At 40.9% G+C, this 18,446-nt stretch overlaps 3 protein-coding genes across 5 annotated transcripts; 1 reads left to right on the forward strand and 2 right to left on the reverse strand.

Annotated features, from left to right (window-relative positions):
• The first annotated feature begins 122 nt into the window (after positions 1-122).
• On the forward strand, positions 123-9,813 carry scyl2 (SCY1 like pseudokinase 2). 2 transcript variants are annotated; one of them, XM_072377171.1, is made up of 19 exons: positions 123-263; positions 1,910-2,106; positions 2,253-2,410; positions 2,682-2,826; positions 3,050-3,199; positions 3,284-3,505; positions 3,958-4,074; positions 4,188-4,313; positions 4,463-4,639; positions 4,856-4,867; positions 5,076-5,198; positions 5,578-5,691; positions 5,861-5,993; positions 6,088-6,206; positions 6,300-6,400; positions 6,580-6,649; positions 6,731-6,808; positions 6,904-7,026; positions 7,113-9,813. In XM_072377171.1, exons 2-19 carry the CDS (start codon positions 1,930-1,932, stop codon positions 7,743-7,745), a joined length of 2,778 nt encoding a protein of 925 aa, XP_072233272.1. In that variant the 5' UTR covers positions 123-263; positions 1,910-1,929; the 3' UTR covers positions 7,746-9,813. The 2 variants fall into 2 exon arrangements, with proteins under 2 accessions (XP_072233272.1, XP_072233273.1); XM_072377172.1 differs by lacking the exon at positions 4,856-4,867.
• Positions 9,814-10,287: 474 nt separating this feature from the next.
• Positions 10,288-13,618, reverse strand: LOC140282718 (uncharacterized). Of its 2 annotated transcripts, none has more exons than XM_072377261.1 (12): positions 13,463-13,618; positions 13,315-13,375; positions 13,028-13,157; positions 12,611-12,755; positions 12,415-12,535; positions 12,249-12,327; positions 11,986-12,097; positions 11,349-11,454; positions 11,173-11,254; positions 10,883-10,937; positions 10,620-10,731; positions 10,288-10,464 (listed from the first exon to the last, which is right to left on the reverse strand). In XM_072377261.1, the coding sequence occupies exons 1-12, from the start codon at positions 13,463-13,465 to the stop codon at positions 10,403-10,405; spliced, it is 1,068 nt and encodes a 355-aa protein (XP_072233362.1). In that variant the 5' UTR covers positions 13,466-13,618; the 3' UTR covers positions 10,288-10,402. The 2 variants fall into 2 exon arrangements, with proteins under 2 accessions (XP_072233362.1, XP_072233361.1); XM_072377260.1 differs by having other exon boundaries at positions 10,883-10,946.
• An 881-nt stretch (positions 13,619-14,499) lies between these two features.
• On the reverse strand, positions 14,500-18,369 carry LOC140282707 (uncharacterized). Its single transcript, XM_072377249.1, has 10 exons — positions 18,270-18,369; positions 17,475-17,569; positions 17,157-17,355; positions 16,832-16,976; positions 16,561-16,693; positions 16,349-16,469; positions 16,184-16,262; positions 15,441-15,543; positions 15,229-15,349; positions 14,500-14,992 (listed from the first exon to the last, which is right to left on the reverse strand). The coding sequence occupies exons 1-10, from the start codon at positions 18,283-18,285 to the stop codon at positions 14,931-14,933; spliced, it is 1,074 nt and encodes a 357-aa protein (XP_072233350.1). The 5' UTR covers positions 18,286-18,369; the 3' UTR covers positions 14,500-14,930.
• Positions 18,370-18,446: the final 77 nt, after the last annotated feature.

Consider the following 18,446-nt stretch of genomic DNA (forward strand, 5'->3'; position numbering starts at 1 on the left):
GGTATTGTGTCTCATTTACAATGAGAAAATAATTCTGTTGGGGGAAAAAAAAAAACAAGACGCATTGGAAATAAGATGACGTTGATGCACCTGACTCGTCGAAAAACCCGGAAGTAGGACTTGAGTTTCACTAGCGTGCTAAGCTAAGTCATTTCGTATGCTACTGGAAGACATGGGGGCTGTGTTTCACAGCCTGTACTGACAGCGGTGGTACCGACAGTCTTTTAACAAACCTGAAAACCGAGAGCCCTTTCCGTATTAAGGTAAGTAGCAGGGTTTTTTTTTAAATGACAGCTTTTGGCATAAAGCAATTTGTCTTTTTCGTGAAACGCCGTTGTTTACTTGCGCATTGCTGGCTAGTTAGCTTGGGTAGGTGACTACCATGGTCGCGCAATAAAATAGCCTTCCACTGTAGACAACATTTTAGAACAATGATGTCAGCTACATTGACAGATGACATATTAGACGAAGATTTGAAATGGATAAATAGTTGATAACTATACTGTCAGAGCTGAGCTAGTTTTGATGTTTTCGTTCAAGCTAAACAAGACGGTTAACTTGGCTAACATTAACATATTTCGCCATCAGTCATGCCAGCCAAGTTAAGCGAAAGATGTAACGCCTAAAATTTCAAGCGAGTACCAATATGCGGTGCGATCCTCTTGTAGTAATACCTTGATTTAGCATAACATGGTTAATAACCTGTTTGTAATAAGCTCTCTTGCATCTTACGGTTAACGTGTTAAAACGATTGTTTTAAGCAAGGAAGGATCCATACAGGTGGTTTAGGTGAGCTTAATGTCTAAAAATGTCTTTCTCTTACCCTGAAATGTTTGTCACCATATATAGTTTATTAACAGACATGTAAATTCAACATTAATGTCGTCAGAAGACAGCCCGGAATCTGCACTTTAGCACATGAATGCTTAAACCTGCTGCCAGTAACTGTCAGAAGGACTATATTGTTCAGTATTTATTCAACCTGTGGATAAGATTAAAGGGTTTGCATTTGTTTCCATTGACTGCTTTTTAGCCCTGGCCACTCTTTCAGGACATTAAGATGGTGACTCAGTGTGAGTTTCTGATGGGTCAGTGCACTCAGCTGATTCCCTTTTGGCCAGCAGTCTGATGGTGTTCCTCCAAACACTTCTATTTCCTCAAGTTTGGCTTTTGGATTGTATCCCATTATATATAATTTAAAACCAATTTTAAAAAAGAAAGGGATTTGACAGACTGAAACAACCGTTTATCACCAGTTTGACAGCAAAAGGAGATGCTTCAATATGTTGTTGTAGGATAGTCAGCTTTACTAGCAAGTGGATTGCACAGCTTTATTTACAGTCAGGGTGATTTGAGTAAGGTATGCTTCACATTTGTTTGCGGAACACTATGGAGATTTAGATATTAAAAGTCTACAGCATTTGCCAGAAGCTTATTCAGACTAAACATCAAAGAGTTAGAAACCCACTGAAAACAGAAGAAAACCCTTTATGAAACTGTACACAAAAGATTAATTATGCTTTATTACCAGCAGCTATTTTCTTTTGACCGATTTGCTGTTGACCAATGTTCTTTCAAGTCACTCTGAAGTATTTTGCAATACCGTCTCAATGTGGTGTGTCAAGAGAGTCAAGAGAATTTCAACAGCTTATTCTGTTTATACAGTTTTTATTCTCCTCTTCTACAATAGCGCAGACAGGATGATGGCAGGCACTTTGATGTGCAAATTGTCATGCAGGATCATTAGAGTGCATGTTAAATGGATTGAAGGCTTTTGCTTTGCCAGAAAAATAAAAATGTCTCTTTTAGGGATTGTAAAAGCCGTTGTGTTGCCGTGTTTGACGGACTGTGGCTCACCTCTACACATTTTTTATGTGTCCTTGGTGCTCTTCATCAATTTCTTACCTAGCTGCCAGGTTAAACCTGAACATGGAGTCCATGCTGAACAAGCTAAAAAGCACCGTCACTAAGGTGACGGCAGATGTCACCAGCGCTGTTATGGGTAACCCAGTCACGCGGGAGTTTGAAGTTGGGCGACATATTGCAAGTGGGGGTCCTGGATTGTGCTGGAGGATCTACAATGGCACCAAGAAGTCCACCAAGCAGGTGTGTGTTTGTGTATATAACCTTCCTCTGCCTGCACTGTCATTGTCATACGAGTTTAGACTTAAATTGAACGAGTAAATGATTTACAGCTCTGGGACTGAATACTGCTAATCTCAGCACCTTGTTGTTTGTCCGTGACTCTTCAGGAAGTGGCAGTGTTTGTGTTTGATAAGAAGATGATCGACAAGTATCAGAAATTCGACAAAGACCAAACCATTGACTCGCTGAAAAGAGGGGTGCAACAGCTGACCAGACTGCGTCACCCCCGTCTCCTGACGGTGCAGCATCCTCTGGAAGAGTCGCGGTGATTAACGCACACACACACACACACACGTTTTCACGCCGTACCAACGACATGCCGGATGAGTCACAGCTCAATGTAAAGATTTCCATTTGAGGGAGAAAGATTGCATCATGAATGCATTTGTCTGCCTGCGTTTGTGTGCATATTTGAAGAAAAACGTGTCATGTTCTTCTTTAATATTTGTCCAGATCTGCTCAACATTCAACAGTCTATACTCATGTCTTTGTGTCCGTCTGTTCACTCATGTGATTTCATTATCTCCGTCCTTCAGAGACTGCTTGGCATTCTGCACGGAGCCAGTGTTTGCCAGTCTTTCCAATGTTTTGGGTCAGTGGGACAACCTGCCCGGTCCTGTGCCCAACGACATCAAAGAGTACAAACTCTATGATGTGGAGACCAAGTATGGCTTGCTACAGGTGAGAATGCACACAGAAGAGGGCTGCAGCTAAAGATTGATTTTAATCTGCAAAATGTTTGCTAATTAGAACTGGAATTTACCAGCAGTTTATCCAACCAACAATCCAAACCCAAGTTATTATGTTTAGTGAGTATTTGTATTTGCCGTTTAATGCAGGAGGTAATTTTTTGTTTACCTTTCTTTTTGTTCAAATTGACGTTTTGATGTTTCTCTCTCTTCAGATCTCGGAGGGTTTGTCTTTTCTTCACAGCGGGGTTAAAATGGTCCATGGCAACCTGTGTCCAGAGAATATCATCCTCAACAAGAGCGGAGCCTGGAAGATCATGGGCTTTGACTTTAGCATCTCCTCCAACAATCCCTCTGATGCTCAGGTAGGTACATGGTTTTTATCAGACATTAGTGTTTTTTATTGTGTCGTACACCTTCACATCCTTATCTTCTCTCATTACCTTTAGCCCAAGTACACATGTAAGGAGTGGGACCCCAATCTTCCTCCTCTCTGCCTCCCCAACCCTGAGTACCTGGCCCCTGAGTACATACTGTCGGTCAGCTGTGACGCTGCCTCTGACATGTACTCTCTCGGTGTGGTCATGCATGCTGTATTCAATGAGGGAAAGCCTGTGTTCCAAGTCAACAAGCATGACATTTTTAAGAGTTTCAGCAGGCAGCTGGACCAGGTGAGTGGAGGTGTGGCTTGTGTGAAAGATGATGAGTGTCTGGATAGACATAAAGGATGGTAAATCTCTCTTAAAATATTAACATTTGTATACTATTAAATGTAAAACTCTTTTCAATATCCTAAACAGCAAATTGCCTGTTTAGGATATTGTAATTTTAGGATTAGAATAGACTGCCTCATGCAATTGAGCAAGAGGACATGATTGTTTCCATCCATGCCTACTTTTCTCCATCACTTGTGTAATTTACTCTCTTAAAATGGAGGCAGAAGTCTGCATTGCCTTGATTTTAAATAGGAAAATAGAATTATTCCACATATTCCAGGATCAGCTGCCCTAAGCCAGTTTGGTCCTGTTGTTGAATATTATTATTTTTAAACTTCAAGTATACTTGAGTCACTAATACAAGTGTACTTATTATATTATTTTCTTTCAATCATCTACAATTGTAGCTGAGCAGCATGAGTCCTGCACTGCTGAACAAGATTCCCGAAGCGGTTCGGGAGCACATCAAGATGCTGCTCAGTGTCGCACCAAACGTCCGGCCCGATGCGGACCAGATGACGAAGGTGCATGAGCACTCAAAAATATCTCGGCTCTCAGTGCATATTTTCATCGTATGAGCTTGTGTTGCTCATGTCTGGTAGATGACACGTTTGTTGTGCTTCTGTGTGGCATCTAGATCCCATTTTTTGACGACGTCGGTGCAGTAACCCTGCAGTACTTTGACTCCCTCTTCCAAAGGGACAACTTGCAGAAATCTCAGTTCTACAAAGGCCTTCCCAAAGTGCTGCCCCAGCTACCAAAGGTACATTCTTGGTTTTAAACTACACGATTGTTTTCACTGAAGTGAAAAAAATGTGGGATACTTAATGAGCTCATTAGCTCGTTAGCTCATTAGCTTAGCTTTAGCTTTTATCTTTTGTCTTTAACCCATCTTCTCATTTGTTCTCACAGAGAGTGGTGGTGTATCGCATCTTGCCGGCGTTGACCTCGGAGTTCGTCAACCCCGACATGGTTCCCTTCGTTTTGCCCAATGTGCTGCTGATCGCGGAGGAGTGCACCAAGGAGGAGTACGTTCGCCTCATCTTGCCTGACCTCACGCCTGTTTTCAAACAGCAGGAGCCTGTCCAGGTAGAAACACGCCGAGGCTCACCTCCACACATACTGCATGTCTCGGACAACTGGTCGTTTAAGGGACTGAAACGTCCTACTTTCAACATGTTTTGCGATCAAAAGATGTAGGCCACTGACATTGCTTAGTTGTATATAACCTGACTAAAGAGCATGCTGTTTTTGTTTTTTTTTGGCTCAAATCTTCTCTGTATTTTTCTTTCCATGCCTCTTCAGGCTAGTAATATGGTGAGTGGTCTCTCTCCTGTGGATATGCTCCATTTACATCTCCTCATGTTTGTGTTGTTAGTCGCATTACAAGCTGCACTAAAACCACTCAAATCATAGTCTCAGCTCACTTACGTTACCATCCCTTTTCTTAAAGATAGGCCAGTATTTTGTTGCTTTTGAGTCTTGTTTTTTTTTCTTTTTCTAATCGGGTCTCCGTGCGGTGCAGATCCTGCTGATATTCCTGCAAAAGATGGACCTGCTTCTGACAAAGACACCACCAGAGGACATCAAGAACAGCGTGCTGCCCATGGTCTACAGAGCTCTGGAAGCTCCTTCAGTACAGATCCAGGTATTAAGGGGGGATTTGGGATGGGCTGCACACAAGCTGCAAATAGCTCATGAATAAACAACCTATGAAATGCAAGATTTGTGAACGACACAGATGCTGTTTCAAAAGCATCTTGTGTTTTAAAACCATTTTTAGGTGCTCTGTTGCTTTAGTCACCATCTGTTTGAGATTCAAACCTTCAGAGAGTAGTTGACAGTTTTACTCCTTCTGTGTATATATTTAGTATTCACATGGAAACCTTGGAACCTTTTTTTTTTTAACACCAGCTGGTGCTCTCAGTTCTGGTTTATTTTCGTGTTATCTTGAGACCGCAGCCAGACTGGATGCCGTCCTCGGCTTCGTAAAACTGTTCCATAAAATCTTATCCCTGGCTGAGCAGGAGCTGTGCCTGAACATCATTCCAACGTTTGCCAACCTGATTGATTACCCATCCATGAAGAATTCCCTCATTCCCCGGATCAAATCGGCCTGCCTGCAGACCTCCTCCCTTGCTGTGAGTCTTCCATTAGTCACTTTGTTGAAAGTTTCCTCACTTTTCTTTTTGTCCATCTTTAAGAACTCTTCATTAATTCTTATTTTTACTGCTGTAAGCCACCAACTGAATTTTCTATAATAATGATATCGTCTCAGTCTGAAATGCTTTATTTTGTGTCGCTGCGTAGGTACGAGTGAACTCTCTAGTGTGTCTGGGAAAGATTTTAGAATATCTGGACAAGTGGTTTGTCATCGATGAGATCCTGCCCTTTCTACAGAAGATCCCCTCCAGAGAACCAGCAGTACTGATGGGCATTTTAGGTAAAACAAGCACTGTCCTCCAAACACTTTACTCAGAAAACATTTTAGTTTACTTCCCAGGTTTCTTATTTGACTTGTTTCCTGCATATTTTAGGAATCTATAAGTGCACTTTCAGCCACAAGAAGCTTGGCATCCCTAAAGAGCACCTTGCCTCCAAGAGCTTGCCCCACCTAGTCTCTCTTAGTATAGACAACAACCTCAATCTTAACCAGGTACCGCACAGCCAAACACGCTTTTATACACATGATGTTTTTTAATGGAAGTTCTCACTTTTCTAATCTTATTTGCTCTTTTCCATTTTTCAGTTTAACTCTTTCATGATGGTTATCCGTGACATGCTGAGCCGCATGGAGGCTGAACACAAGACCAAGCTGGAGCAGCTGCACATCATGCAAGAGCAGCAGAGGTTCCTGTCTCAATTTAGTTCACTCATTTTTAATTAGACAGTCGTGAACATCCATTTTTAATATCGATACAGATCAGCTTGGATCTTCAGGATAATTCTAACTTCTAATACTTTGAGAGGAGTTGGCTTATTTCACACGGGCTGCGTCTGATTTTGTACACTGTTGTCTCCTATAACAGGAGTCTAAACATCTCAAATCCAGGGAACCAATCAGAGGAGAACAAGAGTCCACCTGTCTCTGATAACCAGGTAAGACCTTGCAAAAAAAATATTCACTCAATTTATTGAAACATTCCAAGAAAGACTGTAAATCTGTCTTTTTTCTGTCAGATTGATGACATCTTTGGCAGCACAAGCGTTAATGGGAAAGAAACTGGATCTGCTGCAACAAGCTCTCAGCCTAATAGGGTATGCTTTGCTACATCACATCAATTACACATAGTTTGTTATTAAGTATGTTGTCCAGTTCATTTACACCCTCTCTGCCTTTGCACGGCTCCTAGATGTCTCTGACTTTGGAGGAGAAACAGCGGTTGGCCAAGGAGCAGGAGCAGGCGGCCAAACTGAGGAGCCAACAGCCGCTGGCGCCACAGACGATCAAACCAGCCACCACCGCCAATGCACAGGTAAAACCTGAAAGTGTCTCCCAAAAACACGTTTCATGCTCAGACGCTGCTGTATTGTGATGATGAATCTTCTCTTAATGCTTCAGGCTAAGGATCTGACCAGCAGCCTACTCAACAACATGACATCTCTAAACAGCCTGTCATTGGCCAACACGGTTCGACCAGCCCCGGTTCAAGGCACCACCATGTCTGCCTTCCCCTCTTCTGGTCCGATGGTTGGCACCATGGGCACCCCAATGTCAAACGGTTTTAACCCAGCTATGGGCTTTCAGACAGGTGGAAGTGGGATGGGCTTGAGGCCCGCAGGCCCGGGCCTCTACAGCGGAATGGCCAGCACCACCAGCACCCCGAACTTCGGAGCCCTCATGCAGAATCAAGGACCAACAGGGCAGACGAGTAGAGCTCCAGACCTGTCAGCCTTGGATAATCTTTTTACACCCAGCAAACCCAAAGTTCCTCTCAACCAAATGGGTCCCCAGCCGACACCTGGAACCAACACCCCTTGGATCAGTCAGTTTGGTTCAGCCCAGAACACTCAGACTCCGATGCAGGGTGTGTCAGTAGGTATGGGAGGGGTGCCCTCTGGGTTCGGGATGCAAGCAAACCCCTTTTTCAACCCGCAGAACTTCTCTCAACCAGCTGCTGCCCCGAGTATGAACCCAAGTGGGGTTAAACATAGTGCATCTGTGAACAACGATCTGAATGACTTGTTTGGTTAAAGATTACATGAAAAAGATGCCGCGTTAGTTATGTTATTTTACCGACTATGGACAGAAGAGCTTTGAATTGTCACAGAAAAAGACGCTGATTGCGGAGTTCTTTCAAGGGTTTTTCTGTTTCTATTTTTTATCTCACTTGGATTTAGAGTCTTGACTTGGGCTCACATTCTGCTGGCAAATTAACCTGCACCTGAATTCCATTTCTACATGACCAGAAGGACAAATGTTTCGGGTGGGAACTTCTTCTATGCTGTGGTCTTTAAATGCTGGGGGTTTCCTACTGTTTTGTACTTGACATTCTTGGGAGTCCGAATGTGATCGGTTGAGTTGAAGGTCCAGCTCAGTTTTTCCTCAGAAAGGTATTATGTTCTCATCATGAATGGTTGAGTGGATGGAGTATTTCTCACTTCATGAACAAGATGCTTCAGAGTCATCCCTTAAAAATTGACAGAAAAAGCAGCTTCCATGCTTCATATCTGCTCACTTTCAGGCTTTTGTACCTTTTACTGCTTTTCCAGACTATTTTAGGATTCGCTGCATGACTAAAGTGATCAAAGGCTTGGATTAGAAACAAATTCAACATCCACCAGAGTGTCTGAGTCCAGTGGGGGGTGGTAGCTTGAAGCGTGGCTCTGAGAAGACTGCAGTCACTGATTTGCATCCAGAAGGCTACTCTGGAGAGATGGACCAAAAGCGTGTGTAGAAAATTAACATCCCAGCAGTTGCAGTTTAGACGGGCCAACCATGCTGCCTCTCTGAGGTATATCTCCATGGCAACTCCTCCTCTGCAGCATTATTGACTTCCATCTTTTGATACAAATTGAACAACCTAAGCTAGTCTTTGTTTTCCCTTTTTTATTTCATTCTTTTATCGCATGGCAAAGCTTGTTTTCTTCATTACTCATAACTCAGTTGCTGTAAATGTAGTATGAAAGGCCTACCTGTGCCGGATCATACTGGAGTGTCATCTGTGAAGTAGCTGTTACAGCAGTCCTTTTAGCAAGATGCTAATGCTAAAGGCAGTGCAGAAGTCGCACATGCACTGCTTTTGCTACTGTGCCTTATGAGGGTACATATTTAAAATAAGACGGCACTCATTTGTTACGCAAGAACTCACATTTCCCTCCTCCAATGAGCTTGGTTTGTTGCATGTTACTGACCTCATCCAAAAAATATGACTTTTTCTATTTTCTTCAACAACTACTATTCCTGCTGATTCTGGTGACCAGTCACATTTAATTTCTAAGATACTATAAAGGTCTCAGATTCCTCCAGTCAGCCATTAGTTGAGATGAGACGAGGATTACCACTATACTTTAATTCCAGCCCTTGTCAGCTGTCTGAGGACCTGTCCTGGTGACATATGAAGAATAAATATTAAGTTATTTAAAAGTGGATCACTCTGCCATGGCCCCGGCATTCTTTTATGTTGTTGTAATAATGGTTAAGAGGCCTTAGATAAGTCAAGTGCAATAATCGGTTTTGGTTGTTTGGGGTGCATATTGATTGGCGTCAGGTTTTCTTAACAGCTGAACATTAATGTGTACTCATTCTAAATCTTACATTTTAGAGGAGAGTAAAATCAGACCATTTTGGTTTTTTTTTTTATTTTTAGATGCACCTTGCTCACATTGTATTTGTGCTGCTGCTGCTGATTGTTAAATGTCAGATGTAATGTCTTCTGTTTGCATTTCTTTCTGTTTTTGTGTTGGACAGAAAATGCCACCACGAGGTGAACCCCCCCCCCCCCTTATTTTTTGTCCTTCTTTTAAATAGAAAACTTCAAATCTGTCTGTGAATGGATGTTTTTCACTTGTTGACTGATGTGTGCATGGGGTACTCTTGATTTTTTTTCGTCACTAACTGGGTTTGGTCGTCGGCAGTGTGTGGAACATATCCTTACAGAACCCCAAAGCAGATAACTAAAGCTTATTCTTCTACAAAATCATTTGTATTCTACTGCTGTCCTATATATGATGTGTGAGCTGTTTTACTGTATGTGTCAAGGTGCTGGTCTCTGAGGTGGTTCAGTGAAGATCTGTAGATATATAAAAGATAATACACAATCCACTATTCTCAACTGGTGGTCATTGTTTTTGTGCTCATATGATCTTGTATTATTTTGTCTTTGGATGCCATTCGCAACACGGAAAGTTAACTTTAATCGACAGAAAACAGCAGATTGAAATATTTTGCATAAAGGCACTTTAATAAATGGCATCACAGAAGACACAGAAGTTATTTTACATTTTACTGAAGGGAACGGTACCTCATCAAAATGTAAACATTGAGTGCATAGCTTGCACATCATTGCATCAAGTTTTTAGTCCTAGGAAAAGGATTTTTTTTTTAAGAGGCCAAAAAAGATGTCAGCTGATTACCCGACATAAACCAGACAGTGTTCTCTTCAGAATAAGTGACAAAACAGACCAAAAATTAAAGGTAAAATACACTGAAAACACAACAGTAGCACCTTTTGTTGTTTGATGGTGAAATAACTGTCCTGTTAACCCACCAAACGGTAAAAAGAAGACACAGCAAATGAGAAAAAGTGCAAAATATATCCAACATGATGGATATAATGAGAAAGGCAATGGTGCTACAGGTCGGATCAACATTAAGTTGACGCCCATCTTCCTGATCTGTTCACATCTCAGTCACTGAAGGAGTCGTCTCACAGGCCTGGTGGTGTTTTTATCCAGGTTCCTCTGAGTCATGTCTACAAAAGGACACATGATATGTCAGATTGGACCACATAGAATGATCCAAAAAAAATGAAAAGTAGTACATAAAAAGTATGAGCTGCACAGATATTAGGGGAAATACTTGCGTAGACTAAAATATGTTACTTGTACGTCTGTGTTTGCATCTCACCTGAGAAGTTAATTTCATAGGGATAGCTCATGGTGTTAAATGGCAAAGTGCCTGATGGGTTTTGTTGGTACTGGAGTTCAATGTCCTGACTGGAGGTGTCACAACGGAGTCCCTGCATGACACAGAGCAACACACGCTTCAGGAAAGGCTAAATATTGTTCGATGTGAGCAATTAGAGACTTATTTACAGATGTAGACATACGGTCATTTTACATGATTTTTCATATTTTCTCACACATAAAAAAAAGAAAGCTGCCTCTCACTTGGGAATACTCTTTCCATATTCCATCGATGTCTTGAAACTGCCAGCGTGGAGTCCTTCCGGAGCTGGAGACGAGAGGATTTAAAGGTGTTACAGAAGATTCTACACAAATTAAATTGGGAGATTTGGTGTGTTTAGGTTGAGAGGCATAAATCAGATCAGCTGAGGTGATTCAGTTACAGGAAATCCCTAAAATACAGTTAAGGCTCTCACATAATTTGCTACTTGTGATTTATAAGTTCTATTTTCACCTTTTTAAATCAAAAGACAAATTAAAGGCCCAATCCGCACCTGCTGCTCTGTTGAATCCCAGTGTCAGGAGTCCTCCTCACCGCCCTTTTTGTCCCGATGTCATTATTGACTTGACACATTGCTGTGAAAAAACAACATCGACAGGGTTTCAGCTTTGGGCTTCATGAGAAACGTGAACTGCGGAGCAGTCGTGTTGTTGCATGCGTGTGCATTACTTGAAAAATCCAACGTATAGACGAATTTCTTGGTCCGGAAGTGGAGCTGGCCTTGTTGGTTCAGCTGGTATTGTCTCTCAATGGCATCGCTGTCAAATAAACATTTCTGCACACATGCACAAATAGATCCACTTGCAGCAGAATACATGTTCTCCCTTATCTGCTGCACAGATGCTGTGCAGAATAAACATTAAAACAAACCAATTTCTTTCTTTTTCTTTCATTATTTCACCACCGTGTGTCACTGAAAATTCTTCCTGATTATTTGATAGGAAAATATTAACTTTAACAGTTTAATATATCTTTACAACACAGTAATAAGCAACTTCACAATATGTTTATGTTTATGCATTTAGCAGACGATTTTATCCAAAGCGACTTACAAATGAAGATGTAACAAGCTATATAAAAAGCTAACTATAAACTACATAGAAGGAATCCGCTAGTCCGACTCTGTCAGAGGTGACAGAGTAGAGATAGAATGCAGGCATAGAAGGAAGCACAGAAAGATAAAGTGCAGAGATAGAGGGGGTAAGGAAGTACAATAAAAGTTTGAGCTGACAGTGAAGACTTATTATACATTTTTAGCAGATTTTATTCTAAGGTGTGAACTTGCTGGATGGGCTTCAGTAATCACCTGAGCCTGGTATTCTGTCCACTGCCCCTCATCTCCCATGAACTCCCATTTGTAGTGTCCATCAGAGAGTGGGAGTGGGGTGGCTGCTGGCACGCCTGGGGTGGAGGGAAGGCTGCAGAGACATGAAGCGACTGTCATACATGGTGAAACCTACTCTAGAAGGTTTCATTTTCTTCACAGACGTTTCACTCCACTAAGGTTGATCACTAACATGCAAAGATTTGCAACTCTGGAAGCAGGACCTGCAGAATGAAAAGTCTTACCTTGCAGTCTTAACATTGAATTTGGGACGTCTGCGTATATTTCTGCGCAGGTTTGTGTTGTGGTTTGTTTGGGTCATGGCTACAGAGAAAAACACCCATCAGTTAGATTGAACTAAATACAGCATTTTTATTGTGATTGACAACAACTGAAATCAATAACACATACTGGAAAAATCAAGTGTGTAGCCTGTGGAGCCCACTGTGAACCTGAGGGTTCCCCCAGGGTTCTCAGTGAAATGTTGCTCAATGTCTTGACTACTGATCGATGAGGTCATCATGCTGGAACTCTGAGGAAGAGGATGAGAGAGGAGTTTCAAATGCATTCAAGTTAAAACAAACTTACAGCTTTGGATTTTGCCCACCTGGGATCCATATTCACGCCACAGTTGATCATCTCTGAAATACCAGCCGATGTCTTCCGTCTGGCCCTGAGGCAGGAAGCTTAGTCTCTGCACCCTCACCGTTGCATTACGAGTCTCTAACGTATCAAAGTCTATGAACACCTGCCTGTGGAGACATGTTTCATGTACTTCTTTGCATTTGCTTCCTCTAATTAAACAGCCAAACTCCTACTATGGTGGCTTAAAAAATACGGAATCACTTTATGCTCCATATGAATAGGCAGTTTCCATATGAATACCTACAGTTTACAAGTTAACAATCATGGCATAAAGTAAGCAACAATTGAAAGATAAAATGCTTTTGATTAATAATCACATGAAAAACCCCCTTTGAGATCACAGAGGCTGTAAATAAGATAAAAGTCAATCCTCACTGACCCTTGGTTTGTGTTTATGGAGATTTCTTTAGCTCCAGGATGGCAGTAATGAGTCTCGATCACATGATCGTTTTCAATTCGCTGCCACTGATTCCCAAACAATATCTGCCACTCATAGTGCTTCTCATTGACTGTGAAATACAAGGAAATGCATTTCTGTATTATAATAATTCAAAGATTTTGAAGTAGTTCCTTAAAAACTGACTGACTGAAAGCGAATAAGCTAAGAGACTAAAATACAGTCAATAAACAGGAAATTCAGTACTGAATTTTAAACTTTATACAGACCTCCGGTGTCCTGAAGATTGTAATTTGTTGGGGAAATGGAGGAAATTAGAACTGCATTTTCCTGCGAACAACAAACAGAAATACTGAACAAATCAGAACTTCCAGCTGACAAACACTGAAGCAACTTCATGTAGCTCAACAGACTTACCATTATGTGTGGAAAATAAACTGCGACAGCAACAAACGGGAAGATTCAGATATGAAAGGGTGCAATCAATATACTTCAGGTTCTTTCTAAAAGAAAATATGTTGTTTGGTTGACTTACGTGTACTCAGACACTGATATTCGCCTGCTACCGGATTATTACAGATGATACTTTCAGTTTCTTTTTTGTTGCACAACACAGAAGGGGAGGAGGGGAGGAGGAAAGGCAGGGAGTGCAAATAAAAATAGAAAAAGGGGACACAGCTGTTGTACCGGTGGTTAGGATCTGCTCTTTAAATGTTTAAACTGCTTTATTATAGACTTATCATCGCCTTTTGAAGGTATAGAGGCTTTTTTTTCTGTGCAAAAACAAGTGCTATCTACACGATTTCAGTAAATATTCCCGAAAACAGCTTTACACGCGTGTTATATGTCTGTTTGTATGTGCAATACATTCTGAAGACATGAAAACAGAAATCTTGCTTTCATGCATGTGAGCTAATCGTCCAGTAATTTACAATTAAAGTTATTCCAAACATAGAGGATGCTGATCACACGAAAAACTGGTCTAACAGAACGTAAACATCTGAAAGTGTCACAGAAAGTGTTTAACTTCATTACCTGGATGTTGATTTCAGTCACACAAAGACATCAACAGTAGTTGACAAAAAAAAAGTGTAATAATTCAAAATGTTTTTCTCCGTTTCTGACGGAGGACCATCAGACTTCCCACTGATGCCACTTCAGACACACTGTGGTAGTGCTGAATTGATTTAAATAAAATAATTACATAATCACAGGCCCTCTGAAATCCCACCACTTATAAGAAAACACAGCACAAAGGTAACACAGTGAGGCTTTTTTAAATCCCCCTCAGTTAAAGCAAGTATCTGGGTTAAAATACATTGCCGGTGCATGTAGACTGACACTTTTCTAAGTTGAATGTCTGATAATCTGTATGAAGTACCCTTATATTTTGGCCCCAGGCAGCCCTTTTAATGCCGCTTGCACACATCAAAGAAAACCACAACAGTGACCTCTTCAAATCTGTCATTTTTAATTTTGTGCATGACAATTGTAGAATCAGTCTCACTGTCGTCAGCTGATGCATTATTCATCCATGATTGCCAGCATTGCAGAAATACAATGGTTACAATTTTCATTTGAACTTCATTTTTTAAATTCACATCAAAGAAAATTGAATAAGTTACGACCTGTAAACCCCCCCCCTGTTTCCTGTTTACATTTGCATCCTCCTGGTATGGCAGTGTGACATTAGCTTTAAATCTCTTTAAAGCCTTCACCAATATTAAATATAAATTGATATGTCCTTCAGTATTCAAACAACATCAAACCAAGAGACTATCCCACTAATGTAAACCAGCAATCAAATCATCCCGAGTAAGTGCAGCGAGTATTGTGCCTTTCACAGTCGTCTGCCGTCTTCAGACTGTGAAATTATCTTTAAGGCTCACAGCAGCACACGTCTGATCCTGCGTGTGCGGTTGTTTTTGAGGTTGGTCTGGGTCATTGCTGCAACAAACAAGCACATGCTCCATGTTAAACAGTGATAAATGACATCATTTGAATACATTATGAGATTCTGCTGGAGTTGTGGGATAAGTTTTCTCTGTAACACACTATTTTACAGGTCAATATATTTCTAATTTCCCTCTAATAATAGCTATAATAGAGTTTTTTTTTTTTTGCTGGTATAAATTCAATCAATTATTATTTTTTCTTATCACAGTAATTAAAAGAAAATTAACCTCCGAGGTCCAACATGTAGGGGTTTCCATTCACTTTGAACGCCAAAGTGTTTCTTGGGTTTTGCTGGTACTTCTTCTCAATGTCATCGCTGGTTAGTGAGGAGTTGGTTGGCGTTCCGCTCTGGTGAAACAACACCAATTCATTTGTCTGGTAACTCATAAAACAAAGTCTCTGAGACAACAATGCAACTCTCAGTCCACAGGTGACCTACCCTGCGTTTGAACTCGTACCACTTTCCTCCGTCTCCTTCAAACTCCCACTTTGGTTTGGAGCCCACAGAAAGCCTCTGTAAATCGGAGGCCGCCTGAACATCTCTGAAACAACAACACCAAGATGTGTTTTGGATAATGAGCCAATTCATGTGTCGCTGTAATAAAGCTAGCCCAAAACGTTAGTATACATTTACAGAAGATTAGCATAAGATGAAAATATGAGGAAACAGCTGGCCTCAGTGGACTGAAATCACCTGCTTTTCACTTATTTCTACATAAATAGTTCTTTCAGTCGTGGGCAGGTATACGTACCAGATGTGCTCGACCTGCCAGACCGCTGTGATGGCTATTATAATGAAAAGCATGTATTCACAATACATAAAATGATGTTACATTAGAACTACAAGGTTTTCTCCTTTAAAGTTAACTGATTTATCAGAGTTTGCTGTTCAGACTAATTTCCATCTGTGGGTTGAATGTGGAATTTATCGTTTAAACCTTTAAATTTCATTAATAATGAAGCAGCCAGAGTGTCAGACTGTAACAGAACAGTATGGTCGACACCCATTCAAATACAACACATTAACCCAAAACACTTTTTAGATTGGATTGGAATGGATGCTGCATTGTCTCCAAGCTGAATTTTACATTGCTGGGATTTTTGATTAGACTGCCTATACGTTCCTGTTTATTTCTGAGAGTTCAACAGTTAACATCAAGCCCCCCCCACTCCCAAACTCACCTTGCACGTGCCGGTTGCTGTCTGTACAGCGGTCGTCGAGTGACTTTGCTTTTTTTCTTTTTACCGACCTGTTGCATTGCTAACAAAAGAGAGAAAGAAACAACTAGTTGTGAGAATGACCTTCTAATTTGGACATAAAAAATGATCCTTTTATATCATCTTCACCTGTGAATTTGATCTCAAAGGTTTCACCACCAGCGCTGAAAGTAAAAGAGCCTGTTGGGTTACTCTTGTACTGCTTCTCTATGTCAGAGCTCTTTACAGGACTGGCATTTCCCTTCGAATCCTGTCGAGAAAGGTTGAAAATCGTTAAGAACCTGACAAATAAATCTACATATAACCTGAAATTTCAAAACAAAGATGCAGTAGCCAGCTACCTTGTCCCCATACTTGATCCACTTGTGCAGCAAGGAGCAGTACCAGATCCACTCAGAGTTTCCGTCATCCAAACGCCTCACTTTCAGTTCCTTTCCATACACTCTGATCCTGTTAAAATCTATACTCACTGCCCTGCAGAGACAACAACAGACAAACCAGCCACTTTTATTTTGCTTGAGTATTTGATCAGATGCTATTTATAATATCTTTTTCTGTAACTGAAAAGTAGCATATTGGTAAAGCTTCATGGACTTGTAGTTCAGCTCTTACCCATATTCCGTGTTGTAGATTTTGATGCTTTTGTTGTGGGGCAGTGAGTACTGGGCCTCAATGATGTGATCATTTTTAATATCTTTCCAGCCTTTTCCATCATTTAACTGCCACTGATAGTAACGGCCATTGGTAAGCTTTGGGTCTAGATGAACGACAGAAACACTACTCTTAGAATATGGACACCGGCTTAACAGGAAAATAGGAGGAAATCGCAATGCACAAACTGAATTGTGTAAAGAAAGAACTAAGACTGGTACGATTACACTATCAACAGATACCTAAAATCTCAATTTAACACCAGAAATACATATAAGCTCCTCACTTCTCTCTCTTGATTGGTCCGGAGCCCTGCTGCTCGCCCCAGGTGGACCCCCTTCACTGACAGAGTGACTTAGCTTACATCTGGATCCATTGCGGCAGTTTCCTGCCAGAAAATACCTGCAGGTGTGCAGGTAAGTGCAGTTCTGTCCATTCTTACAAACACCGTTATTGTAATATTTGCAGGGCTGCCTCCGATAAACCTTAAAATAGAAAAAAAAAATTTTTCCTCTCATTAGAGGGGTAAATATAGGTGAATGTATTAACTTGATGTATGCGAGTTTTCTCGTGGCTTTAGTTGTCATTGTGTAGGGAAACAAACCTCATTATCATCTAAATCAACATCCGATTGCGGGTCACTGTCTGACCCAGATAAGACTTCAGATTCACAGTCAGAAGCGCTTTCCTCGTTAGACTCTGGAAATAAAGATGAAAAACACATGTCATTATTTCTTTACATATTCAAGCAGACAGTGTTCATGCCTCATCTTAGTGGGGGAACTGCATTTACACCCTTTTTGTTCCGCTGCTTCTGTGTTGTTGTCATGAGTCTGTCACTGTGGAGCCACTTTTACTGCTTTAAAATACAATACCTTTCTGCGGTGATATGCTCAATGACTAATAAACAGATCATTTGATTTAGATATTACTACAGTACCATATAATATTTTGCATGGGACCTTTAGAAACACTTCTTAAGTGAAAAGTTAAACGCAGAGACCTAACTTTATGTACCCCTCTGCTGCCCCCTGCCGGCAATATAAAGTACGAACTGTTGATGAAATGAAAATCAATCTTCGGTGAGGGGCAACAAAAAGAAACGAAACTGAAACAAATCTGACCATTTCCTACTTAATTCGCGTCTGTGATTGAAAGTTCACATCTGAATGATCTCCATCGTCAGCCCAACATGACAGAAGAGCATTTTGGTTAGGTTGTTTCCTTGCGATTATCTAAATTAACTTAGAAACACCGTTCCACAGGTAAGGGGGTAAAACTCAAAAGTTACAGATAACGTTGGAAAGTAATGCGTAAAATAAGTAAAGAAATAAAGACTGAATTAAAAGTACATTTAATCCCCAACTAGAACATAAAATTAGCTTCTTAGGTTACTTACTCTGAGACGACGCCATGATTAATTTTTGCAATGAATTACTTTCGCTTCACCATCTACTTACTATTTATATACACACCAGATAAAAGACTTCCCTCAGAGAAGTCACGCCCTATGGCGCATCAATGTTATTTCTGAGCACATTGGATTCAAATCCAAGTGATACCCATCAAAATCAGT

Source organism: Leuresthes tenuis, unplaced genomic scaffold (assembly GCF_036924035.1).
Source record: "Leuresthes tenuis unplaced genomic scaffold, fLeuTen1.0.hap1 SCAF_23, whole genome shotgun sequence".
Classification (NCBI taxonomy): Eukaryota; Metazoa; Chordata; class Actinopteri; order Atheriniformes; family Atherinopsidae; genus Leuresthes; species Leuresthes tenuis.

What these genes read in the sequence shown, in the direction of transcription:
- LOC140282707 (XM_072377249.1), bottom strand. An exon ending in TTGATTTAGATGATAATGAG is followed by an intron (nt 17,356 to 17,474) that starts GTTTGTTTCCCT and finishes TTCTATTTTAAG; the next exon opens with GTTTATCGGAGGCAGCCCTG. An exon ending in CTACATGTTGGACCTCGGAG is followed by an intron (nt 14,993 to 15,228) that starts GTTAATTTTCTT and finishes TGTTTGTTGCAG; the next exon opens with CAATGACCCAGACCAACCTC.
- LOC140282718 (XM_072377260.1), bottom strand. An exon ending in TTCAATGTTAAGACTGCAAG is followed by an intron (nt 12,098 to 12,248) that starts GTAAGACTTTTC and finishes ATGTCTCTGCAG; the next exon opens with CCTTCCCTCCACCCCAGGCG. An exon ending in CTATACGTTGGATTTTTCAA is followed by an intron (nt 11,255 to 11,348) that starts GTAATGCACACG and finishes GTTTTTTCACAG; the next exon opens with CAATGTGTCAAGTCAATAAT.
- scyl2 (XM_072377171.1), top strand. Translation starts at nt 1,930, where the DNA reads ATGGAGTCCATGCTGAACAAGCTAAAAAGCACCGTCACTAAGGTGACG. An exon ending in CCAAGAAGTCCACCAAGCAG is followed by an intron (nt 2,107 to 2,252) that starts GTGTGTGTTTGT and finishes GTGACTCTTCAG; the next exon opens with GAAGTGGCAGTGTTTGTGTT. An exon ending in ATGCGGACCAGATGACGAAG is followed by an intron (nt 4,075 to 4,187) that starts GTGCATGAGCAC and finishes TGTGGCATCTAG; the next exon opens with ATCCCATTTTTTGACGACGT.